The 27,728-nt window shown below is 46.2% G+C and overlaps 2 protein-coding genes across 10 annotated transcripts in view; one reads left to right on the top strand and one right to left on the bottom strand.

Annotated features, from left to right (window-relative positions):
- Positions 1-27,728, bottom strand: part of LOC1279080 (pseudouridylate synthase RPUSD2) — a 209,481-nt gene that overhangs the window by 146,229 nt on the left and 35,524 nt on the right. The window contains exons 1-2 of one of the 8 annotated variants that reach the window (XM_061658827.1): positions 21,647-21,741; positions 20,060-20,364 (exon numbers count right to left, since the gene is read on the bottom strand). The exons of 1 other annotated variant lie outside the window; for it this stretch is intronic. The gene's annotated coding sequence lies outside the window, so the exon portion shown is untranslated. Of the gene's footprint in view, positions 1-20,059; positions 20,365-21,457; positions 21,742-27,728 lie in introns of those variants that run through there. 6 more of the 8 variants (XM_061658828.1, XM_061658825.1, XM_061658826.1 and 3 more) reach the window with 6 other exon arrangements.
- On the top strand, positions 1,029-6,145 carry LOC1279078 (putative fatty acyl-CoA reductase CG5065). 2 transcript variants are annotated; one of them, XM_061658835.1, is made up of 4 exons: positions 1,029-1,164; positions 3,106-3,824; positions 4,016-4,464; positions 4,546-6,145. In XM_061658835.1, exons 2-4 carry the CDS (start codon positions 3,300-3,302, stop codon positions 5,135-5,137), a joined length of 1,566 nt encoding a protein of 521 aa, XP_061514819.1. In that variant the 5' UTR covers positions 1,029-1,164; positions 3,106-3,299; the 3' UTR covers positions 5,138-6,145. The 2 variants fall into 2 exon arrangements, with proteins under 2 accessions (XP_061514819.1, XP_061514818.1); XM_061658834.1 differs by lacking the exon at positions 1,029-1,164 and adding an exon at positions 1,372-1,459 and having other exon boundaries at positions 4,546-5,596.

Genomic DNA, 27,728 nt, shown 5'->3' with positions numbered 1-27,728 from the left:
GTTATAAAGATAAGGGTACATTTTTGGTCATAAAAACAAAGGTTAAAGTACTGCCGGATTCCCTTCAACTTTATCGGCTGCCAACGGAGATACCCACTACACTGTGGGAATGATATTCAATGTCCATTAACGGTAATGTGTTAATAACTTGCGATGTATGCTATTAACACTTCCTGGAACACGTTTACACAGCCTCACGGTTAAGAGATGCACATAATTTCCCAAACATTCCCCCCAATCCTCCCCACCCCATCAAAAGAATGGGAAGAAGATTTCAATATATTTCTTATTCTCCTTCCATCAAAACCTCAACACACAAATTCGGATGAAATTTGCAAAATAATATCTAAAGTGGACGAATAGAGTGGGTGATGAATTGTGATGTCAGGGTACAGCTACTTGCACAGTGCAAACGGGTTTTGTGTTTCGGCTCTGTGTGTTTGCATTTTTTTTTCATGTTAGTTATTGAAGAAAACAGGGGGGTAGGAATACTTTCTTTGCGGCGGGTGCGTTTTGCTGTGCGGCGGTGCATGCAATGCAACCACAGCAACCTGGACGGCGCGATCCTGGGCCACACGAAGCACAAACACACACACAGGTCGGGCTTACTGCATCTTGCTGCTCGTCGATGGCGGTCAGTCGTCTTTCGGAGCGCACCATTAGCGGACGCCGGGCTAAGAGGAGCTTTTTTGAGCCAGTGGCAGCTGTACAGTTTTACTTTAGTGTGTGTGTGTGTCTGTGAGAGGGAGAGTGTGTGTATGTGTTCCAGTGTGTCAGTGTGTCACAGTTTCAAAGAATCACATTCAGGAGCAACTTCAAACGGCATCTCTCCTCAAAAAAAAACAGCAACGCGGGATTGCTGTGACTTTTTTATCACTGTGCGTGTATGTTTATGTTTATGTGTGCTATATGAGTGAGTGCGTCTCGTGATTTGGTTTCCAAATCAACGGAGAACGTTTTCCAGAGCGTTTGGCACGTGGTATTATTTGCCACCGAAGGCCACTCCTCGTCCCCGTGTATCGATTAACAGAAGAAGCATCCCGGGTAAAGGGTGATCCTGTCAGCTAGCCTGCTCATTCTGGGGCTAGGCTGGACAGGTGTCGACAGGCTTCCCCAATCGGGAAACGGATCGCCAGACGTCAACGAAATTTTTTAAATCAAATAGTAAGTTTATTGACGAACCAAAATTACAATTGACATAAAGCTGAGCTCTTGAACTAAACAATTTCGTTCCAAGATCATATCATCTGCAGCATGCGTTAAACTGGAACTTGTTTTGCTGGTGACGTAACCAGGATACTGAGCGCAAGTGAATGCTTTAGGGAAAGCATGTAACGCAGCACTCGTATTATGTAATTCGATCAAAGATATTAGATGTCCAGCTAAGCCGATTCTCACTTGTACCAGACTTCACATAAAACCGCTAACATATACACACATGCGTTATGCAACTCCCGAGGTATATAACAACTCCTTAACGATGAACGAGTCTGTTTGTCTGTGTGTGTGTGAGAGAGAGAGAGAGAAAGAGAGAGAGAGAGAGAAAGAGAGAAAGAGATAGAGAGAAAGAGAGAGAGAGAGAGAGAGAGAGAGAGAGTGTGTGTGAGAGAGAGAGATAGAGAGAGTACTCACACTATCTTTTTTCCCCCGCTGTACGACCGCTTTTTCAATTCTCAGTCGCTTTCACACGTTGCATATTATTTTGATACAGAGCATCTAGCTCTTTGATACAGGGTCTAGCTTTCTGTACACAGGGGGTGGGTTGTTTTGCACAGACGGGTAGTCGTTAGAAAAAGAAGTAGAAAAGAAAGAGGTGAAAAACGTTGCACATTTGCTAAGGTGCAGTGAAAAAGTCATTCAAGACCGGTTCCAAAACTGGTTCAAATGCTTGGGTGCAAACAAGAAAAATGCACATGGAAATTGACCATCGACAGCGTGCACCGATTACGTACCAGCCATCTTATGGAACGAACTCACTCGGGGGATTCATCTGCGAGGAGTAAAGAGTTGCTGGGATGGAATTGATGGGTAAATTCGGGTTAAGCTACGAACCATCCGTCGTCGTAGCTTAACCTGAATTTAGAAACGTCTTCAGATAGTAGAAATATTAAGTTAGAACCCATCTGGAGTCAGCCAGGACCGCTGGAATCCTCAGAACAATCTTGAAAGAAACTTTGAATATATTTCACGTCGGTCAGAATGACTACCGAGGTTCTAACGATTGCGACGATTTTATCTGGCTGTGCCTCAGCCGCTCCGAAGAACTTCAAACGGCTCTGGATGACTCTTCAAACGATTAAACCTTAGTGTCATCTCTTCCATGCAGCTCTGGACAGTTTTGCATGATTACGACTGCTCCAAAGACTCTGGCTTGTGGCTGTTAGAAAATCGGAGAAGGTCTAAATTGCTCTGATAGTCTCTGAATGATTTCGGACGATTCCTGACAACAGTGCACTGCAGATGACTCCAAAGTTGCCTACCAGCTGTTCTGGTTTCAGATTAGAGGGTTTCGACTACTTTAAAAACTTCTTTTTGACGTTAGCGACTCCGAAATGCTTGGAGATATCCCAACCGTTCCGAGAGCTCTGATAGTTCCAAACGGCTACGAAAGGATCCACCACTCTGACAATTCCAGATGCCTCCAGACGATTCCGGCAGCTATGGACGACTCAGACGAGCTGCTCCGAGCGGTTCTTAACAACTCCCACTAGTCGCTCTGACCAGCTTTGATCAACTCGATACGACTAAGCACTGACGATGTTTTCAAATAGTCGTTCTGTGTGTCTTTGAATAACACCTCTGGACCTGACTAGTTGCTCTGAGTGGTTTCAAACAACTCCAGACGAGAACAGATGACTCCGACGTGCGATTCGAAAATGATTCGGAACCTCCGGAAAATCTCCGAGAGCACATCAGCAGTTCAGAACCGATTTCACACTAGGTTAAGCGTGTTTATCTTTAACCGGAAGCAACGAATGAACTTTAATTGGATTGTACTTCTGGAGTGCGCTGAACCTTGATACGAGACGCTTATCTCTGTAATCGACCCTCCATCACGCTACTCCTACACGGTTCACTAACTTTTTACTCTCTAATCCGCAACAGGTACACACACTTAACGCAACGAGGTGGAAAATAGAGGCACAACACCCATCGACGCGCAACACGACATGCGATTTGGTGCCACCGCGAAGGCTCTCTCTTGAAGTGACCAGCAGCTCCCCGTTCGCTCCTATCTGGAAGTGTGACGCTTCTGGCTAACAACTCAGTACATCAAGACACGTACCCAATTCCACACGATGATGTTTAAAGCCTCGCCCGAGTCGATGGACCTGTTCGGCAAGGACGTCCCGGACGAGAACAATAACGTTGCGGCAGATGAGCTTACCGACTCGCTCGTCCCGTTCTACGACGGCAAGAACGTGCTGGTGACCGGCGGGACTGGCTTCCTGGGCAAGGTGTTGATCGAGAAGCTTCTGCGTTCGTGCGTGGGCATCAGCACCGTCTACATGCTGCTTCGTCCAAAGCGGGGCATGACCAGCGAACAGCGCTACCGGGAGTTTGTGCGACACCCGGTGTTTGAGCGGATTCGGTCGAAAACGCCGCAGTTGCTGGCAAAGCTGGTGTGCGTCGGGGGTGATATTTCGCTCCCACTGCTTGGCCTGTCGGACCAGGACCGCCACACGCTGGTCGAGCGTGTACAGGTTGTGTTCCACGTGGCGGCTACCGTACGCTTCAACGAGGCGCTCATCGAGGCGGCCATCCTGAACACGATCGGCACCAAGCAGCTGCTCGAGCTGTGCATCGGGATGCGCCAGCTGCAAGTAGGTCACGTTATCTCATGCGATTAAATGACGCTTATCTTTCTTACTCACTCTCTCTCTCTCTCTCTCTCTCTCTCTCTCTCTCTCTCTGTCTCTCTCTCTCTCTATCTTTCTTTCTCTCTCTTCTCTCTCTTCTCTCTCTTCTCTCTCTTCTCTCTCTTCTCTCTCTCCCTCTTTTATATCATTTCCAGAGCGTGGTGCACGTGTCGACGGCGTACAGCAACGCGTGCCGGCGGGAGGTGGACGAGGTTGTGTATCCGCCCCCGATGGACCCAGACCGCTTCATCCAGTGCGTGCAGTTGCTGCCGGGTGAGGTGATCGGTGCAATCGCAGGCCAGCTGCAAGGCGCCCACCCGAACACCTACACCCTGACGAAAGCGATCACGGAGCAGCTGGTGGCACAGTATGCAGACCGACTGCCGCTCTGTATCGTGCGCCCCTCGATCGTAACCGGCGCGATGGCGGAACCGTACCCGGGTTGGATCGACAACGTGCACGGCATCACCGGCATCATGATGGAGATTGGGCGCGGAACCATCAGCAGCATCATGTGCGACGAACGCTGCACAATGGACGTCATCCCTGTGGACGTCGTCTGCAACACGTTGATTGCTGCGGCGTGGGAAAACGCCAACACTACGTACGTGTGACAAATCGACGATCACGTTGGGAGTTTTTTTTTGTAACCGTTTTTGTTTTGTTTTGTTTTTTCACCAAACAGCACGACACCGGTACGCGTGTACAACTGCACGTCTGGGCAGGTAAACGGCATCAAGTGGCACGAGTACGGCCGGATCACGCAACGATGCGCGGTGCGTAACCCGACCAAGCACGTTCTGCTATATCCGGGCTTCCAATTCCGCACGAACCGGCTGGTGCACAAGCTGGTTGAGTTGGTGCTGCACTTCCTACCCGCCTACCTGTTCGATGCGCTGGTACGGGCTCGCGGCGGCCAGCCGATCATGACCCGGCTCGCGCGGCGCTTCCAGCGAGCCGCCGACACTGGCGAGTTCTTCGCCATGCACGAGTGGATATTCCGGAACGGGAATCTGCGCCGGCTTGGCGATCGGGTGCGGCGGGACCGGGCCGCTCTGTCGTTCCGATGCGATGTGGCCGGGCTTGACTGGGAGACGTATATCGAAGCGTACATGCTTGGCATCCGGCGGTTCGTGCTGTTGGATGAGATGGACAGTCTGGAGCAGGCGCGAGCCAAGCTGCGCCGGCTGCTGTGGTTCAAGCGGACGGTACAGCTGGCCGGGCTACTCCTGCTGTACTATATGTGTGTACTTGTCTTTTACTCGGCAGTGGTCTAGGACTATGTATATATGTATATATATATATATATAAAGAGAGAGAGAGAGAGAAAGCGAGAGAGAGCGAGAGAGAGCGAGAGAGAGAGAGAAAGAGAGAGAGAGAGAAAGAGAGAGAGAGAGAAAGAGAGAGAGAGAGAGAGAAAGAGAGAGAGAGAGAGAGAAAGCGAGAGAGAGAGAGAGTATGAGACAGAGAGAGGGAGAGAGAGAGAGAGAGAGAGAGAGAGAGAGAGAGAGACTCGGCTCGGTTGAGACGTTTAAACATACACAACGGGGACAGGGGAATTACTTTTTTTGTTGTGTTTTTTTTGGAGTTGTGTTGAGGGGTTTGGGCGGAAAGGTAAGCGATAAACAGGAGTCATAAAGACAACAATCGCCAATGTCTTTCTGTCGCTGATTATGTTTTCTGCAGCCCTTTACTAACACAGTGATTAAACGAGAGTGTACCAATTCACACACACACACACACAAGTTGCGTCGGCCTTTCCTAACTTTTGCGTGCTTTTGCATAGGGGAAGAAAGGTTAGTTTAGGGGGAGGGGGCATGAGATTGATGACTATAAACGAGGTTACGCTGGAAAGGCTACTTAGATTGGTCCAAAAGAGTGCTCCAATTCCCATCATAAGAAGTTCATTTCCTGTAATAAGGAGTCTATAAAATGTCCCACAAATATGAGAAAACCTAAATAACCATGTAAGCGTTGAGCCACACTGTGTTGGCTACTTATTGCATTGGAGAGCAAGACTAGAACCACCTCTTGGGTTACCTGGATTAACTAAAGCCTGAGTTACAGCTCCAGTGAAATTGAACGTAAAATTTGGTGATTTTGTTGGTATATTTCATTAAATAATTATCAGAATATGGATACCGTATACCAAAAGAAAAAAATCTCCAACTATTTAAAAAATATTGAAATAATAAATTAAATGGACTTCCTTGTGATTCCCCAATGACCATTATTCTTCACCGTGAACAAAGCGGGGAATCATAAAGAAATGCATTTAAAGTATTATTTCAGTGTGTTTTATAATCTACGTATGCACTCTAAGCGAAGCCGGAGCCTTGAAACAACTTGATGCCACATTGAGCATGGACTTGGTAGCTTTACAAGAGATTCGATGGCTAGGTAGCGGTGTGCACAACAGGCGTGGTAAGCAATGCTACGAGATCTACTACAGCTGCCACGACCGCCACCGCGTCCTCGGAATGGATTTCGCAGTAGGTCCCCTGCTGACAACCGCAATCATAGATTTCAAGGCTATAAACGATAGGCTATGCACCCTGCGCATACGAGGCAAATTCTATAACATAAGCCTCATAAACGCTCACGCCCCTAACGAAGACAAAGAAGAAGACGAGAAGGCCCTGTTTTACGGCCGCCTCGCTAGAACCTTAGATGCGTGCCCCAGGCATTACTTCCTATACATCCTGAGGGAGATTAAAGTAAAAATCGGTAACGAGCCTGTTTCGGGCCCGACGGCCAAGTCGACTGCAAAGGTTTCAGTCGTTCTGGAGCGCTTAGTAAACTGTCTGCTGCCACGGAACGTCCCAGGCAAAGGGGTTCGGGAGCGTCAATGGTCCAACTCTCCTTCACCAAACTACTTTTAGTATTGGCCTACCAGGCACTTCCAATGTAAATTGGGAAGTCTATGCCGTGGTAGCACGGCTATTGGTTTCGTAAGGTATCTTTGAGAAGGTGTGTTTTCGCCCAAACTTTCATCCGGCAGAATCTTAGCACCAAACAAAGAAACGCACTCATCAAATGCTGGTGTAAGACTGGTTTATTATAATATCTTTTCTCTTTTTATATTCTAATTTACAAGCTATCTTAGACTACCAAGAATGAAATAAAAATTAGTTAAATTATAAACATTAACAGCCACCTCCGATGTGGTCGCTGCACAACAGAGCCAATGTACCGCCAATACACTGGCTGTCACAGTCTGTATGAGCACAGTAACAATAATGGTAGTAGATTGGTCCAGTTCGCTGCAGCGAACAATCTGGTCGTCGGAAGTACCAAATTTCCGCGAAGGGACATTCACAAGATCACGTGGGTGTCCTCGGATGGAGACACCCTCAACCAGATCGACCGCGGGTTAGTAAGCCGCCGACGTCAGTCCAGTCTGTTAATCGTCAGAACTTATCGAGGACCCAAAATCAATTCCGATCACTACTTGGTTGGCTTAGTGATACGTTGTAGAATCGCCCATCCCCGCACCAATTGAGACAGAGAAAACACACCTCGGCCTTGACACGGATTCTCTAAAGTACGATACTGTCTTACAGGAAATCAAAGCCGCTTTAGACTAATCTCTACTACCAAAAAACAGATATGAAACTACCAGCGAGAGGTAAAACGCTCTAAAATACAAAATAATAAATTGTGCAAGAAATACACTCCAAAGTGTATGCAATACCAAATCTGGCTGGTTCGATGATGAATGCAGACAAGTGACTGAACGTAAGAATAGTGCATACCGCAATGCAGCAACGGCATAGAAGGCGGGCAAACGCAGATGAATACACACGGCTCAGACGCGAAGAGAAACGAGTTCACGAGAAACGGCACTCACAGTCTGACAGCCGCTCCACAGTATGCTTGCAAAATTCCACAACTGCTTGCACAATTCTACTACCGGTTTGAAACATTTTCTTAACCGATTGAACTATTCCATTATATGACTTCAAACCCTGTGTGATAGCATAGTCAGGGTAAAACTATACGACGGTTCAAGCTCTTTTTTGATCCCGGCCAAACTGATAAGGTTAGTTATAATAAATATGACCAACGTCACATGCAAGGTGAAGGTGGATGGAAAACTCTCAGGGCCTTTTGCTAACACCAAAGGTCTGGGCCAGGGGGACGGGCTTGCCTGTCTCCCATTTAACTTGGAGCTAGAGAGGGCCATGCATGACTTGAGGGTCGAGACTACGGGAAGCATCTTCTATAAGCCAACCCAGATCCTGGCATACGCTGATATAGACATCATTGGTCTGCGGCTCTCCCATGTAGCTGAAGCGTACCAAGGCATCGAGCAGGCGACAGAGAATCTCGGATTGCAGATAAACGAGGCAAAAACCAAACAGATGGTGGCAACATCAGCGACCCTACCAATAATAATCCAAACCGTCACGTAGGTACAGATAGGTGAACGCATTTTTGATGCCGTCCCAGCTATCTTGGGTCTTCGGTCAGCAACGACAATAGGATGCTGGCTGCCAACCGGTCATTTTTCAGCCTGAAACATCAGTTCACCTCTAAGAACCTGCCGTGACGGACGAAGCTGGGACTATATAACACCTATATATTACCGGTACTTTCATACGCCTCTGAGACATTGACACTATCTAAATCTGACGAAACCTTCTTAGCCACGTTCGAGAGGAAGATTGTCAGAAGGATACTTGGCCCCGTGTGTGTGGAAGGATAATGCAGGATCCGGTGTAATGACGAGCTATACGAGATGTGCGGCGACCTCACTGACGTCCAGCGTATCAAGCCCGCCAGGCTCCGGTGGGCTGGGCATGTTGTACGCATGGAAACCGACGACACAGTCCGTAGAGTCTTTTTAATCCGTCCACATGACAGCAATGTATACGTGATTCCGACCCGTACATGCAACGAGTTTATGCGAGTTCGATAGGTTCATACGAGTTCAATAGGTCCATACGAGTTCATACAAGTTGAGTAGGTTTGGTGGGGCATATTTCCATTGTTGATCATTCTGCAGTCGACACTGCTCCGGCTTAATGCAGTGCGCAAAGTTGCCTCACCTTACGTGCATTGTGTTGCAGCCATGTCATGCAATGAACCATCGCTCTCTTTAATGCTTTGTTCCGGAAGGACATCCTGAAATAATTAATTCTTCCCGCCCGCGAGTAAATCTTGAGTAACTTAAACTTGCAGGCCATCAATAGCCGGCATCGCGAATAAATGAACTCTTTTTAACAGTCGTTTAAAGTTCATTTTGGTTTAACCGAGTTTATTTGTTGTTCATTCCTGTTAAAATAAACGATCGCCAAAACAGTTAACGACTGCTCGATATCGCATATAGGCAAACACGGGGAAAAAATCGAGCAGTATAATTAAACGACTGTTAATTTGTATCGCATACGCTCTTGACAGTCGTTTGTTTAACGGCGGCATATGACCAGTAGTACAGTCGTCAACTCGTACGACTTAACAACATGCCCGTCATGGGTTCAATCCCCAAATAGACCGTGCTGCCATACGTAGGATTGACTATCCTGCTATGGGGGGAAATCAATTAGTCACTGAAAGCCAAGCCCACAAGTGATACAGGCAGGCCTTGACCGACAATGGTTGTTGAGCCAAAGAAGAAGAAGATGACCAGTCGTTAAAATTAACAAATGAACTCAATGCGATCGCGATGCCAAATTCTAGCAATTTTTAACGACTCTGGTTAATTTTAAACGAAAGTTAATTTTAAACCAATTCTTTCGCGATGCCAGCTCATGTCTTTCATAGACCCAGTTGCTTCATGTGATTCAGATACCTACACCACACTACAAACCGGTACCAAATGGAAACTTTTGATCAAACACGCAACAATCGCTTCCTATTGATCGTTTATGCAACTTTGACCGTAACCGCGTTCTTCACGCACACCATTCCCCACCCGACACCCCGGCGTAGGTCTAATCCATGAAACAGCCGATCGTCATTGCGAAGCGAAAGTAGACATCTACTAGCGACAATGTCTCAACCTCGAACGAAACCTCACCGAAGTAATACCAAAACCAAGCAGAGAAGAAGTGCCTTCCTCCAAAAACAACCAAACGTCACGTTTCTGGTTAGCCGGACATTCATCTCCGGAACTACTGCGGATCTCCCGGAGCGCGGGGAGATTGGAAGATTTATCCATTGGGATAGTGTCGGCTATCGTTAACAGTGCGAAATAAAGGAGAAAAAATGTGAGCCGATTTTTGCCATCACCGTACCCACCTCATCTCGACGTGACCCATTCCTGTCACCTACATCCAATCTCGTACACTCGTGCTGGTACGCGCGCTTATTTTGGCGACAGAGAAGCCTACCAACTCCGGTGTTGCATCAGCGGTGAGGCGGTGTTGTATTTGGAAGATGGAAAGGTGGCACAACAGTAAAGTCGGCGGAAATGCTTTCACCATTCTGTACACCACACGCGCGCCCACAATCACACTTTTCATCCCACCGGTCAAAAACAGTGAAACATGAGTCTGGCGTTCCACGGCACGGGAGCCATTTTGCGGAAAGCACAGACCGTGGCACGTGGTCGGTCAGTTCATCATTGTCATTAATCAGCCGAGGATTAGACGAATCGGTGTGACGGGCCACGGTTTCATTTCGAGTTTCCGTTGAAAAGCTCCAGCGGATTAGGTTCAACCTGGGATGTGGTGCGTGTGGCCCAATATTCACCCCAAGAAAAAGAGACGATTTAGCCGAAACTCATCTCGCCAGATAAGCCCCCCGGAAAAGGTAACATTGTGACCGCATATGATAAGGAAAATCTGAACACGTTTGCACTGTGTTGTGCCGTTAATCTTAGTCATCATCTTTCGCACACACTCAACGTGGCAAGGGAAAGAAATCATGTAGATCATGGGTAAACACACACACCCGGCACTCGGTAATACTTTGTTTCAACACACGAAGTTCAATATTCGATGGAAGATGAGCCGAAAAACACGAAGCCACGTGGTAAACAAACACTTCACCGAAAGGCAAATCAATATTGTATTTACCGCGCGTTTGGCCTTCCCAACGGAAGTGGCTTGTTTTCGATCTGGATTAATGGAATCTGAACAGGTCGGACGTTGGATGTTGAAACACGTTGGCTAATTCCAATCCACAGGAAATGAGGTTCACTGCTAAATGCAACCACGTGTATTGACAGTGTCTTTCTTGCACCCATCCACCTCATTATTAATTTTTCCAAAAACCAAGTTGCCTTAGTACTCCATCAACCTTATGCAATGCTGACATTGATTTCACATGCCGTAATTCCGGCGAAACGTGCCCTATCGCAGTTAAACTGCACATTGCAACAGAATTGCAACCAAGCAGAGAGAAAGAGATATATAGTTCGATTCGATTCCCAGTGGCGAATTGGAATTCAACAAACCATCCGGATCGAACGGCGGTAGGTGTACCCGTCGAAACGCGCCAACAAGAGGATCAAAGTTCAACAAACTTTTGCGGCTAACCACCCCATACTGCCCCCACACCCAACAGCTGTGTGTGTGCGTGAACGATTGGTAATGCATTCACTGCACGTTTGCTTCAAATTCTATTGCACTACCCCTTACCGCTTACCCTGTTTCCCGTTCGATTAACACTCGAACGAACGGCGCGAGGGGCAAGCGAAAGCGAATCTTTAATTCTGGAATCGGTGGGAAAAGTTCACGGAACGGAAAATCGATTCTGCCGTTCTATTCTACCCAACAGTCGGCACTCGGTACTCGGCAGGTCGATAAATTCGCTGACTGTCAGTTCGCATTGGGCAAAAACCTTTTTTGTTGAGTTGAGTTTTCTTTATCCTAATCTGGACCGGGTATCGCCAACTCTCTTTAAATGCATCATTGAGCGGAATTGTTTGATGTGGCACGGATGCAAAGTTGCGCTCTCAAAATTTCCACTTCAGATTTTTGCTTTGTTGCAGATAACATACTTGCTTTAAAGCATTTGACTACTTTGCACGTTACAAATGAGCTACAATCAAAGCATGCTTGATATTTTTTTTTAGCTCGGAATGTGTTAATGGGAATTTGCAGATCAAAGCATCTGGCAAATTGCTGTGATGTGGTATGCTAAGTACTTGCAAAGAAAATTCTTTCCCCTCACAGCAAAATCTTTGAGTGATAAGAACACTTGATATTCTAATGTTGAGTACCATCATTGTAGGATGAAGGTTTGCAACTTTTTTAATGCATTACCAACCGAAAAGTACACGACGCGTTTCGTTGACTTCTACTTGAATCATTCAAGATGTCCTACATCAAATGGCCCATTTATGTAGGACCATCCATCCAAAAAAAGGAAAACATAAAATTAATCACCCACTGTATCAATTTACCCCCTTTACCCTTTTGCTTTCATTTTACAGCTCCTCGACAACACTATACGCCACCACCGAAACAAGACAAGCGGGCAGACGGTTCTTCGCTTTTGCGTAACGCGAATATCCATCTGCATGGTGCCGCCGTACGCAGGCCGCGGTGGTAATTGTATCATCATTTCGATTCATAATTGCTCACAGCCAATGCATCATCATATCACACGCGTGCACACTCGTGTGCGACGACAACAAACATCACACACCCGTCCCACACACAATGCCGATAACACGCCACCAGCAACGCTGCACAATTGGCATGGCGCGAATGGGAAAGAAATGAAATATATAGCCCACAACAGGAGAACAAAACCAAAATGTTAGTGCGAACGACGCCACGACGAGCGACAATGGTTGGAAATATGTTGTAAAACGTTGTACACCGGGTTGCCGGTTTGGGGGTGCGGGCAGTTATGCTTCACCCAGACCCGAGCATAGCTTCTCTCACGGCGCTCCACAACTATAGCTGCGTGCAACGGATGATGGTAAGGCCGCCGCTACCGCCGCGGTAGCTGGATACTTACTATACTCATAAATTTAATGAGGCATAAATCTTCTTACAGTAGCCTCCAAATACAGGGCCCACGCTGCATGCCACGTTTTTGAAGGGACTGCCTTTCCGGACCATGAGTCAGTCGGGTCGAGAACGTGGAATGGAGTGGCGATTGTCCATTTAATCGAAACGTATATTCATCATTCGCACGTAATGAAGGATGCCATTGAAGCATGAGCGCATTTTTCTTCCGGCCAAACGATCACTAAACGTAATTGGGCACTTTTTTATCTCCCATTTTTCGGGGTTTCTGCGGTGGTGGCGATGTGGTGTGTAATTGTGATAAATTGTTTCATTTGATCGCGTGCAACACTTTGCGCGAGCGTGTCAAGTACGACGCTTATGCAAAGCTGCACGCCCTGAAAAGCGGAATTCCCAAAACAAAATACAAGTCTTCATTTAACAGGAGGGACCCAAATTAGGACAATCTTAAATCAAACCTTAGCCAAGCCGATTACACAAACGCTGTCCAGTGAAATCCAGCTGTTTGACGCCTGCCATAATGCTGCGATACAACTCTCCTGCTCCGAAACATAACGCAAGTTCAACCAAACATCCCTTCACAAAGGAACACAATCTCATGTTTTTGTCAACCGCCGACTGCGGTGATCAGACAAACTCCTCTTAAAAAAAAAAGAAAAAGATCATTCCAATGCAACCCACGGTTTAAGCGATCCGGTGGCACGGCAAAAGGGAGTTATGAAATTTCCAGTTTCCCTCCTGGCGACGACGACACACTGCTGTGCGACGACAACGACGGCTCCACACTTTCCCTTTCAAATTATTTCCAAATCAATTCCAGCCAATTCGAGATCGAGCGAGCCCTTTTCGGGGAGGTCGCAAAGGTCCGCTAAAGTGCAGCCAACCCTCCCTCGCTCAGAAAGAGCCATAGCAAGGGGAAACACACAACATTTGAAATGCCGCTAAGCATTTCGTTCCCTTTCGTCTCTTCGGGTCTTTCTTCCCGTTGAACGCTCGAGCCCCGTTTCTAATACCCTTTTTTATTGCTCTCCATTTCCCATCGATTCCCTAGCCTTCATTAACGGCAGCATCCGAAAGCTGTCACTAGCGTCGTGCGTTCTCTGCGCCTCCCCAACTGCGGAAGGCGGACGAGTCGAACGAGCGTAGCAATAATGTTTGGTTTTATGCTGCAGAGACTCCACAGGCCAGCTGATTGGCCATTTTTTTTTAATGTTGCTCTCTTAACTCCCAACCCGAATGCGCCACACGCTTGCAGCCCTCCGTTATATGCAGTCGGATCTCGGCGGCGCAGTCTCCGATGCTTTATTACGGCAGTGTGGGCTTTCGAACGCTTTCGCTTTCGATCACCTTCAACCGTGTGGAGTACGGGGCCTAATTCTGCTGCGCTCTGTTTTCGACTCCCTCTCTTCCATCGCTTCTTGAGGCTCTCTTTCGGAGGAGTTATAAATTAAACCACGCAAGCCCGCCGGAGCGTAACGTTATGCACGTGCGCTAGATGGGCCCGCGATGGTGAAGAATGTTCCCTAGAGTTACACGATTATGACGATATTTTCTTCTCAAGATGCGGCTCCGTGTTGCAAACACAACCTGCAAAACAAACCAAGCCAGCTTGCTGAAGAAATCAGCCCACCGTAGCCCAGCGGTTACCGAATTTGTGAGAAATCTATAACAAACACCGACAGCAACAAACGTTTCTTCAAATGACGTCACGCGTGGTGCTGTGGCGTGCATGAACCAACGATACGCATTGTCGGGGGATGGTGGAGAAGTGCTACACACGTTTATATTAATACTACTTTCGGAAAGGTACTGATTTCAATACATTCCTCCCAGCCTGCCCGATGTCTCTCTGGATTGCCATTATTATTCAACGGGCTATACAAAATATTGATTTGCCTTTGCGTGTGTATCAACATGTCTTACGTTCCATCAAAACAACATTCCTTTATATCATCTTGACCCGTTCCGTTTCATCCCATCCAGCCAAGCCAGCCCACTCCAGCGAGGCCTGTCAAAGTCTGACCGGCCCGGGACGAGGTCGGAAACACGCGCTACAGGTCGCATGACATCATCATAAAAGTCATCAATTTTTGCAGTCATTAGTCCGCCGCACACGCTTGTGGCGCACACACCGCTAATGCTTGCGGAGCCTCGGTGTGCAAATGGCTTGTTAGGCTTGCGTCCGAGCTTCGCACGACGACGACGATGACAGCGGATTCGGACGGTCGTCGCTAAAACATCATCGATCTACTCTCGGCTACGTACGATGATCAAATCAACTTCGAACGCACATCACATCCCTTCACACATTACTCATCGACGGCTCGGCTGGGGGATGAGGCCACACCGTTTTGATGCTAAGGTCTAAACCACTATCCCTCTATCACAGAACCAAACGGTTTTGCTTCCCCAAACATCCAAATGTGCCCGCAGAGAGAGAGAGGTCAAGCCCGTATAGAGCTGCTTGTTGCCAGCGTGTTCTTAACAGCATTTCGACCTTTCGTGCAGTCGAAACAATCATTAATAACTTTATGGACGGGTTTCAACGAATTAACTTTCAGGTTTGGTGGTTGCTCGATTACGAAGCTAATTGAATGTGCTGCACCTTTTGCTTAAAAAAATGACTGTTTTTACTCAACTAAACGGCGCTGTTAAGCATTACAAAACGATACATAAAACAACAGAAAGATGAATTATTTGTTCATTTTACTTTGCGATCGTTCAGGCTCAACAAAACTTTACCCTCCTTCATGTGGCTAAACTACAGTGTGCGGGTTTTTTTGTGTGCGAGCGGTATAGGGTTTTTTTCTACTTTGCTCAACACCATCCATCACTAGGCATGAAAATCATTCAAATACCATTGCCTTCCATCCATCTTGCTATTGATCCCACTTCACCGTCATGGCATATTATTGCAACTCACGCTGCATGTAACAGTACGCACACACACACACACGAACATAGTTTAGATATCACTTTCCCACCCTCTTTTGGTCGTAAGGTCCCGCCGTGCTCTCTTAAAAGCTTGGCTCCTGGAAGACAAATTAGACCCGCGACATCGGCGACAGCCGTACCACCCCTTGCGTAATGGACTTAGAGCACGAGTGTGAATTAACCCGCTCGCTCGGTAGTCGAAATGTGCGACCAGCCGTCGAACAATTTTGGAAAGGCAAATATCCAGCATAACAGTAGCCAGACAATAACACGAACTTATATTAAAAACTACCTATACAAAAAAAGGAAATATTGCAATGATTAATCATTAGCAAGGCAGAAAAGTTCAACGATCACCTATACAAGCAGCAGAAAAATCAATTTACTTTTTTTGGGCACACGTGTGTACCCAAAACACACAGAAAAAAGGGCCCACCGCCTAAGGTGCAACACATTCGGTGCGACAAAAACCTGCACATACCCGCGGGGAGATGGTTAAGTAGTGCAGCTGTTTGTTCAAATGTTTAACACAAGTTCCACCATGCACACCATGTGCAGTCCGTCCCACATTGGAGCGAACCACCACGGTTCCCCCGCTCTTCCCACCCAAAACGAACTAAGTTGTTGACCGGCTTCCACACGCGCAAAAAATGACGTACACTCACACACTAACACAAAAAAATATGATCAAACTATCCACGCGCAATGTCTAACGGAAAGGGATTTCTCCGATTCGAGATCGAGCAAAAAAAAAAAACTAAACTAAAACAACATAACAACTTGCCACTGACCGGACGGTTTGGTCACTGTTCGTGCTATCATGTGTGTCTGTGTGTGTTCATTCAGATTGTAAAAGGCAAAAGACCTAATGCACTAAAGCACAACTACGAGCCGCGTTCGCGCTGCGTACAAACGGTGCCATCAAACCCAATCAAACCCCGCATCGAATGCATTTACCAAACCCTGTCATCAGAGGGCCGGCTTCCCCTCTCTGGTGGGGGGGGGACAGGAGCAATACGGTACGGTTGTTTATGAGTTTAACAACCAGCTTCTTGTCCAGTACATTGGGCGGGCGTAGGAGTACTACTACTCTCGTTGTTTACCAACCGCATAGTCCGAAACCGTCCGAACACAGCAAAAACCAAAGTATAGAGAGCACTTACCCCACCACGTGTGTGTATGTGTGTGTGTGTGTGTGAATCTAAACTTTCGAGAGTTTGACGTGGATAGCTAATCGACACCCTTTTCTGCACCTCACATCCGTTACGCTTTGTTTGCCACCCGGAGTAGTAGCCATGCGCGCGAAAGATGTGCCAGCCCATCTATCCATGCTCCGAAACCGCCCATTGATCAAACATCGGAAGGGGCACCAACAGTAGGGAAAACTTTCGCTAATTGCACGCGGTTTGATGGCGCGCAGTTTGGTAATTTATTTCCCTTCTGCGCCAAACACCTTCGATAACGTATGCCCACACACACACACACAGGCCTTCTTCTCCGTGTTCGTTTGCATTACAATTTCGGTTAGGGAAAGGCTTGTTTTTGTGTGTGCGAAACTTAACACTAGCAGCCGCACGTCGAACTGAACGGTAAGCTAATATACGTATATCGCAAACGAGCCACACAATTAAATTGTGCATCATGATGGGAATGGGAGTAATTGGTGGTGATTTTCATTTAACATGCACACATTAATGCAACGGAAGCTTCGACCCGTTCCGATTCAGTTCAGCGCGTGGAAAAGCGATTGGAAATTAATTTCCCTCCAGTGTGGTTCGGACGCAACCGCTAGGGTGCAACACACAGTTCTAACCCATCTGAAAAGCCCCCCAAAAATAATCTAGAATTAATAATCATGGCGCGTCGCGAATTGTGCGATCGACAGCGTTTAATTTTAATTTCATCATTCGCACTACACACCCAGAGTAAAACACATCAAACGAATGGGCGCGGGTGGTATACGCTCTGGGAGGATGGATTTAATTTTTCAACATAAAACACTCCCTCCTCTTAACACACACACACACACGTACTTCCGGAAGAAATCACACCGGAAGAGGTACGCGCGATTTAAAGCAAACAAGGGCGCGCGCGCGCGCCCGGTAAATGCAGCACCATAATCTGCCCAAAATCTTTATGAAAGTGTAGAACTTGAGTGTTCTTTAATTTCTCCACCACTTTGGTGGAGTAAAAAGCATCATCTAAAGCGCAAATACATGCCTGGCAGCAGCGAACGGGGTTTTGCTCGTCAGCCGTCAACCAGTTAGTCAGTCAGTCAACCAGCGCTACCCCAACGAACTGGCGTACCGTTCTCTGAGTGGAGAGGCCCGGCCAGGCGTCAATTTAATTCCGGCACGTTGTACCATTACCATCAACACACACACACAAACACAAACACACACACGCATGTACACCGATAGGAAAGGACTTCCAACACGATTACGCAAAGTGCCTGATAAGCCCTTAGGAAAAAGGTATTTTCATGCCCCTGCCTTGCCTTTTTCCCGCTCCTGAAACCAAGGGGGGTTTTCTTTGTCGATCCGTGCGTCCCACACTGAATGGGTTTATTTCCCCCCTTCTCTCTTTCTCCCGTCCTGCAGCTGGTGACTTATTCCACCAGCTTCCGCTTGTCGTGGTGGCCTGCCTGGGGTTTGCTTTAGTGGCGGCACGCCTTTTGGATCAGCAAGTGAAGAGCAAAAACGAAGGAAAAAAAAACAAGGTACAATTTCCTTCCGAACCGTTCCGATGGCGGGTGGTGCACGCGATCTATTATACAATGTTGTTCCGCGTCCATTCTTTTGGTTTCTTTTCGCCCTTGTCGCTTTGCCCGTTCTGTGCCGGCCGAAGCGAACGAAGGTGTTCTTTTCAATTTCAAACAATCCACCACGCCACGCGGTGGTTTACCTTCAATCGACAATCGTGTCTTTTACCCTTCATCGCGACGGTGCTGTGTTTGATCGGTTCGCACGAAAAGCGCGGAGGGAAAACACACACAACGGTCACCCAGCCCAGCCGCCGCGTTTTGGCAGAGAAAATCTGTTACATGAGCATTCTCACACTGTCCTCTACACCTCCCCGATCCCGATTAATGCTTCCCAGAAAAGAAATGCTTCACCAGCGCGTCACGAAGCTACGGCCTACGTCATTTTTTTTTTTTTTTGGCCCCGTGCGACCCTCACTCGCGATCGATCAGCTGAACCGCCAGCAGAGCAGACAGGGGGCAGAAGACGAGACAGAAGTTTTCTCCACCAACAGTTTTAAATGTCAAACCAAAACCGAAACCGTCCAGCGGACTCCCTTCGGACCTCATCGCAACCCCGTTTCGTGCAAAGCGAGAGAAGTAGAGAGAGAGAGAGCGATTGAAATCGAACGTTTTACACTTACAGCCGCCAACGGATTGACGAATTAGGTGCCGCCAGGGAAAATGAAATGAGATAGGAAAACGCCGCACACACACTCACGCAGACAAACCGTTTGGCAGCAGCATAAAGCAATCGGTTGGGGCAGCAAACAAAAAAGCAGCCCGGTGTCCCGGTGGCAAATCTCGAGGGCGTTTGAGCGAGGAAAATGTCTGCGACTTTACATAAACACCTAACGGCGCTCTGCTGCACGCGTACTGCGATGGAAGTGCCGCGATGGAAATCGGCCAAAATACGGCCCCGCGCACAGGCCCCGCACCCGCGTCCTCTGGCGCGCCCACCGGGAAAAGGGATCTATCATTTTCCGGCGCAACCAGAAGAAGAGCGAAAAACGAGCACGTGGTGTATTTTTGCGCCTGTGTGTTTGTGTTCGTTTTCGGTGTAAGCGTATATTTGTTGTTTTTGCTAACGAAATGGTTTCGCTCGTAGAGCGGTAGTTTTTGCCCACTGCCATTGAACGTGTGTGTTTCTATACCCTTTTCCCTTCCCCTAGTTGATGGTGGTGGTGGTGGTGGCCGTCGTTCGTCAATGTACAGCACAGCAAATGCGATCGACAAAAACCAAGCCGGAGAAAAAACAGTAGTTTGCTGCTAGCTGCAGACTATTCAAAAATAGAACTATGAAGCCCGCGCGAACAAAACGCGACGAGGAACACGATTTATCCGGGAAATCGTTGGCTGGTATAGAACAACACAGTCTGGGAGCGAAAACCAAACACACAGTTGCTAGTCTAATATCAAGCGAATACGGATGCCCGCTATAGCTGGACGAGTCGCGACGATAAACGTATTGTTGTTTAAACTCAGGAAATTACCATTAAGAAATCGCTAGCCTTCCAGAACAGGACGAAGATTCTTTTTTTTTACACATTTAGTATCTTACGAGTAGCATTTAACAGAAAAATAGAACATTGCATTACTTTGCTTCCGGTAACGGATGATGTTGTTGGGTCAACGATGGCGCATTTCTATGCCAAACTGCTGAAGCACCACGGCGGGATCAACGATGTTGTTATCCCGGGTTTTCACGACCGGACGGCAAACAATCTGCTTTGTTGTGTCACTGCTATCACTTCACTCTTCACAAGTACAGACGTTTCCAAATAGGTATCGTTACAGTACACCTACACACTCACATACACACTTCTTCAACGTGAATTCACAGGTTGTTTTTTTTTCTTCTTCTCGTTATCACATCCGGCCCGATCACTGCGTTGTATTACAACTGAAAAGCAATTGAATAAATTGAATTTAAAGAACAAACACAAAAAAAACCATCCCAAAATGCCAGAACAGAAGAGAAGCTTCTACATCGAGATTGTTGCTTGCTTTGCGCTGCTTTGGTGCTAAATTCTTCACACTTTCACTTCACTGCACCCACAGGCACTGTTAAAGAACGAGAGCGAGAGTGGGCGGACGCGCGGAGCTACAACAACAACAACAAAAGCTGTTACCCACTTTCTTTCATTCTTCAGGCCACAATCTTCATCGCCAATGCTGCACGCGTCGGTCTATTTCACTTTTAATTTCTCAATCTTACTTTTTCGCCAATCCACAAAGAACTCGTGTTGCGCCACTCATGCGCCCGCACGGCGCTTGTCAGGTTAAACTTTTGGGCTCCGCACAGAAAAAAAAGAAACAGCACAAAAAAGTGCTTCACGGCTGAAGTTTTTCTTTTTAGATTTTCTAGTTCCCTTTTTCCTATTGCATAAACGAAACACATCTTCAAATAGACACACACATACACAAACAAACGCAGCTAGAGACGCATACAAATATCTAACATCCACAATAAAGTTGTGTAACTTGATTTTGTTTCGTTACTGCTTTACTTGCGGATGGATTCGGGAGTGCTTATTTCGACAGACGCTTTACACCGTGTTACATGTAACACTTGAATCGGCCTGGCAGGCGGAATGTTGTTCGGAGTGATTATGCTATAATCGTTTTTATTTTCTTTCTCGTTATTCCAACTAGCTTCGTTATTCGCCACCACTAAGCAGATGCATCCGCAAAACAGTGGGAAATTTTTAAGCAACACTTCTTTCCAATTCTGTTTTGATTTTCAACATACAATTCAGCTCAGTGTCGTTTAGAGTCAGGGAGAGTAGTTTTAAACTATCACACAACAATTAACACAGAGTAAAGCAGTAAGCATGTTCCACTTCTGATGGATTAGTATGCACACACAGGTTTTGAAAATTCACATCACGAAGTGTATTTGTCTGTTTGAAAACCACAATAAGATTTAACAGCACAGACTCGGCACGGCCTGGACTAAAACAAAACAATTTCCCGTAACACAAAAATTTACATACACCGCTCAACAAATGCCACACAAGTGAGGCTGGCGCCTTTCAGCGTCAACGTGCTCTAACAACAACCACAGCGGGAGGACGATGATGCTGCTGACGATGACGATGATGACGACGACGACGAGGACGACAGTGACGACGAGGACGAATGGACAAACAGACGGTGGATGGCCACCATTACAAGCAACGTACCGCGAATAACTGACTGAATTTCCCGATCGGCGCCAGCGTAATATAACCTAAACAAAGTGCAAAACCCCGAGAGCCCGACGACGCCCGACAACGAAACTATAGATACGCGCGCCACCATCGCGCCGGCACGCGGCACATTCGGCTGTTTGGGGCGCTCGCCGACCGAACAACCCCGCGGGTTCGGTTCGGTTGGGGCAATCGCGCACGCCACTCACGGAGAGCAAGAGCATCCCCGAAGCGGACACCGGAGAGCGACACTGGCGCTGATGCTGGCCAACCACCCCTTCGCGCGATCACGATCGGTCACGGCGTCGGCTAAAGGGGAAGCTGCCAAATGCAATGCTCGCGAGAGCGGCTTTTCATGGTGGAGCCAAAGAAGGCTCCTACAAGACGGAGAGATAGAGAGACCGAGCGTTGAACATGTGGCTACAACGAAGCATACAACGAAGCAAATTTATGCTCGAGGAAAGCAAACGTCTGTCAGCATTCATAAGTTTGTCTGTGGGTATTTTTATGCGGAGGCAGCTACAAACACCTTCCGGCCATAATGCACACCAAACCCTCATCAGCGGGCTCTTTTCTTGTTGACAGAGCAACCCCAACACCTCCACTACCGGTGAAACAAAATCAAAGGCATAACGAAACGGCGGCCGGTTGTTGCCAGCATTTTGTTTACAAGTTTGACGAACAAATCTTGCACTTGCACGCACCCCAAAAGGTGGCAATTTCTGACCGGTTTGGTGATCATCGATCGCTTCGCCCTCCACAGCCAAGGTTATGGCAGCCCCCGTCTTGGTGTAATCGTACAGGCCGCCGCCCCCATACGGAAACCTATGAAAATGATGTAAATGTTTCGAGGGTTTTCGCTCTTTATTTTGAATTACCCTACACTTAAGTGGGTAATTTGTTGAGTAGTGCGCGCTCTGTATTGGACGGAGGAAAGCGATCTGGCGATGATGATGATGATGATGATGATGATGATGATGTAGAGATGTAATTTTACAACCTTCCGAGCTTTGTTCAATATTTCAGATTGAATTGTTCGATTGATCTCTACAATGTTTTGAAAGCGGTTGCAGTCATGAATGCAATGGTCCACTACATCAGAGTACATGTAATTATGGATCAATAATTGGCGACGCAGTAAAGTTCTCATCCAGCACACCGAAGGTATTTGTTTTTGTGAGAGGATGGTTATTTAAAATATAGTAAAATAAAGTAAACAATATAGACTTGCAGTATGGATCAACCCAGTGGTCTATTCAATAGACGCATCGTGTCCTTGTAGACCGGACAGAATGGATGCCACTCTCCACTCATTATGGTATATGCCACTTTCCTGCTCATATGCCACTTTCCACTCATTGTGTTATACAATTATGTCCATAATGGATTGATTCACAAGATTATATATACACTACGATAAGCTTTTAGCTTACCTAGCTTTCTAGCAAACAGCGACCAAACGTTTAATAATAAAATTTAAATTCAAATATATAATAGATTTTATGTAGTCTAGCCTGATAGGGATTACCATTCGTTGAACAACAATAATTAAAATAGCCAAATATATACACTTTTCTTGAAGTTTTGGCAATATACTATTATGGTAAAAAATCAACTACATCAATCTCCATCCATGAAAAAAGGAATATAACTCTACGAAACCTTCTAATACTAGTATATCCAATACTATTATAAACTGTTATATCCAATAATTACTTTTAAATATTTTATTAACCTCCTATCATTAACTCAACAACTACAAAAGTTTAAACAAAATCGAGCTGATTTTTTGATAATTAACTTTTATTCGGTATTTTGTACCTTACAGAAATCAAATATGGCTCAATCTGACGTAATGGTGAGAAAATAATTAGGTAAAAGATAATATTTATTTTAAATCAAGTCAAAAGGATTGTGAACTGTTCAGTGGTTATTACAATTTTGGGACACTTTGGGAACTCTACTTTGGAATTTGGAGCCTCATTTGGAATCGAATAAGAATTCTGGATGTGACCAACCAAAACGGGTTAAGGAAAGTCTTATTCCAAATAAAGTTCATATCTAATTAGAAAGCATCGATGAAGTGTCCCAAAATAATGAGAACCTATGGAAAACCCAGTAAGCAGAATACAGTTTTCGTAGAACCGTCTGTCATCTTAAGTACGTCAATTAAAGAGCAGTATATTTGCAAAAAATACCCTCACCACCATTATCAGTCCATTAATAAACTAAACGCATCCACACGTCGTTAGAGCTGGATCTAAACGTCGACGAAATAGAGCTTAATCGAGCAGCCAAGTGTCGAAAGCGTCTTTTCATACACCATTATCTCACCCCAACTATTAGCACAACAAATACGATCGCAAGTTTTGATATAGCATCGCACCGTGAACTGATCGGATCGTGGTTTATTTATCTTACCAAAACACATACACACACCAATGATGCAATCAGCTAGTCGATTCAACCCCCGTAAACAAACACCGATAAATTGACTCCCGGCCAATGGGGCAAAAATATTAAACCGATCGTTAGGTTAGGCAGCGGTGAGATTTACCACATGTAAAACAACACCCGTCCCACCCTCTACTGATACCCACCTTGCTGCCATCTTCCGGTTGAAGCCGCGTATGCAAATCGCGTGTGTGCGTATATCTTGATCTACCGATTGGAAACGGAAACAAACAACCGGCTCACTCAAGCCATGCTCCAAACGAGATCGCAAACCACCCCCCAAATCATCCCCCCAACTCCCACAGCATAAAGCGAAACACACACACGAAGCATTTCTCAGAACGAACCCCCTCTTCACCGTGAGTGACTAAAGGGCACTCATGCTCCCCTTTGCTGGATGCTCTCACTAACTCGCTCTCTCTTTTTCTCTCTCGCTCGTGTTGTCCATTTCCCGAGGCCGTGTTCGGGGCGCGCACGCACGCACGATTGTGTTGTTGTTCGGTGCCCCCCGCTCGGGGCGAGTAACTGAATGACGATCTATTTTTATCAAACCATTATGATTTTTCCACTTTTCATACCGCCCCCGCTGCCGAGCTATCGCGCAAATCCGCAAACCACATGTGCGTTTGTTGTCCTAGTGGATCGGCACCGCTCCCTCGCCCCGGTGGTACGTCCAGTGAGCTATCTCTCTTTTTCTATCTCTCGCGCGGTTTTTCTTTTTGCGTCTTCTGCTACCGTGCACACACAATCGTTTGCTCTTTCGATTTTTGCTTTCTGCAGCACACACTGTGTACGGTTTTTCTATGCTACCGAACAAAATACAAACAACCAACCACCCACCCCCACCTTCCTTATCTGTCACTCTTTTCCTACCGCCCTTGGTTTTCCCCCCTTTTCCGCAACCCTCGTCCAGATCCTGGTCGGGTATCGAGTGTGTTTGGGTGTGGGCACGGTTGCCAACCGTAACCAACGGGCGCGCACGCTCTCTCTCTCTCTTTCTCTCCAGCTCTCGCCGAACCAACCACATGACTCACCTTGCAGTGTCCTTCGACGCGACTCGCACACCACCAAAAGGATACTGCTCAGTACCATGTCGCACAAAAAAAAACAAGAGAAGGAAATCCAGCCCGAGCCCGAGCAGTCTAATGTTGCTGATAGTTTTTCATCGCCCTCTTTCTCCCTGTCCTGCTCCGTCGCCGCAACCATCATCGCTATTTTCGACCGCATCGGTACCTTCTGCCAGAGCATGGGATGTGTATTGTAAATCCAGACAATTCAGACAATCGTGCGGGCAAACGTGAGCGATGCGGAGGGGAGGGTGCGATGTGGTGAGGATATGGTAATTCCAGCAGCATATGCTGTTTGGCTAGTCCATTGTCCGCGCACAACCCACCGAGGCATCGGGCCGGCTGCACTAGCGACTGCGGGCCAGTGACACCGGAAGGAATGGTTTACCGTGCCTTTGGCGCGAAAGAATGAAGCTCACATGGGGCTCGCCTGCAACCGTAACGGTTGCAGTCTAAGGAGCAGCATTCAACCATTAGAATGCTTGAAATGGAGGAGCAGGAGCGCAATGAGCCAACAAAAAAATAATAAAGCTGAGAACGACGCAAAGAAAAAGCCAACACATTTCCGCACACAGCGCAAACGGTGGTGGTGGTGCGATCGATTCCCGGGCGGTACACTCCCGTGGCTGGAATGAAACCTACGCGTCCCATCGGTCGGTGTGGCACCAGTGAGTAAGGGGAAAGGAACCTCCTTCTCCTCCCCCCCTCCCCTTCACCCCACCCATCTACCCTAACGGAGTTTGCGAAAGTGCGGCACAGAACTGTCGTGTTAAAGGATTTTGGAAGGACACGGAAGGACTCGAAACTGCGGCAATAAATGAGCATGCAATCGCACGAACATCAAACAGGAGGTAAGCGTTCGCATGCACGACTGTACACAAAAGTAATCATACCAGGGTTTTTTTTTCAAGATAAGTTAAACCAGGCCAGCGAGCAAGAAAGGAAAGCAGGAAACTTCATTTGTCTTGTTGCTTTATTATCTCATGCGTACTTTCATTTGTCAATCATTAGGGAAACTCAGCGCCGTGCAACTGTTTTATTGATACAAATGAACTCCTTCCTAAACATGAATTGCTAATAAAAGTAGTTGTTATTCAAAATCGTTTCAATTATTTTTTTGTATTTTGTTTTATTTTATATATATATTGTGTTGTTGTATAAATACATACGAAACAAAAAAAAATTATAAAAAGGATATTTGCAATTTTCAAAATGTTCCATAATCATATTGGCGGTTCTTCAAGTTTTTTTACACATAATACAGGGTTTCCAGGAATTCTCATAGTTGTGGAACACTTTATTGATTCTTTGTTACGGGATGAGAACTTTACATCAGGACATTTTACTCTATACCACCCCAGTTGGACAAATCCAATCGGAATTTCCAAGAAACCTATCCAAAAAGGGTGCCATATAGTCCAAATCCCATCATATAAAGTTCACTTCCAATTAGAGTCAAGGAAGTGTGTAACAACAATGAGTACCCCTTGAAAACCACTATTAACCCCTTGAATACCACTTATTACACTTATTAAAATTTTACATGTTTCAAACAATACCTTTCCTAAACTTTCATAGTGTTTTTCAGTTCATTGTTCATATAAAGTTCACTTCCAATTAGAGTCATGGAAGTGTGTAACAACAATGAGTACCCCTTGAAAACCACTATTAACCCCTTGAATACCACTTATTACACTTATTAAAATTTTACATGTTTCGAACAATACCTTTCCTAAACTTTCATAGTGTTTTTCAGTTCATTGTTGCAGGAACTTTAAAAAAATCCATATTTGCAAGGGATCCGTGGTACAGTCTTCAGCTCGAACGATTTAAAAACATGCCCATTGTAGGTTCAAATCTAGAATAGATCGTTCATTCGTAGCAATGACTGACTGCGTGTTACTGAATAAGCCTCGAAAGCCTTTATAGACAGCCAGAATGTCAACGTAAGACGTTGACCAAATAAAAGAATTTCAATAACCTTGTGTAAACAGTAGACTGTCATACACTTAAATAACAAGAAATAAACATTGAATTGTTCTACAGCCAACGTACAATATTTCATTATTTATTACTTTGTTTAAAACATTATATCATATTTCATGTTCACTAAATAACGTAAATAAAAACATAAGTAAAATGGTGAGAAACATAATAAAATTAGTTATGTAACAAATTAAGCAACTTTAAGATAGTCTTTTAAGTTAAGTTAAAACATTCCAGTTTGGCTCATCTTATGCAAACACTAATGCAATATTGCGTAAGAATAGGGATCACATCTAGTCGAGCCTACAAAGTTCAAGAATGGCAAACGATAACCGCAACCGCACATGTCTAGTAGATCAACAGCCTCCGAAAAGCGATACACTTTGGGTAAAAACTTCGGTCCTATTACCACACATACCGTTCTACGAGCAGCTACGTAATCTTCCCACAAAGTTATCAAAGTAAAGGTAAAAAGGATGTCAACCGACGTGGAAAAGGTAACTCAGTCAACAAACACATTTCATCCCCCTTGCCTTAATGGGACCTAAACAAGCAAAGCTTCCATGTGA

This window comes from Anopheles gambiae, chromosome 3 (assembly GCF_943734735.2).
Source record: "Anopheles gambiae chromosome 3, idAnoGambNW_F1_1, whole genome shotgun sequence".
NCBI lineage: Eukaryota > Metazoa > Arthropoda > Insecta > Diptera > Culicidae > Anopheles > Anopheles gambiae.
This window is presented reverse-complemented; position numbering and strand designations above follow the sequence as displayed.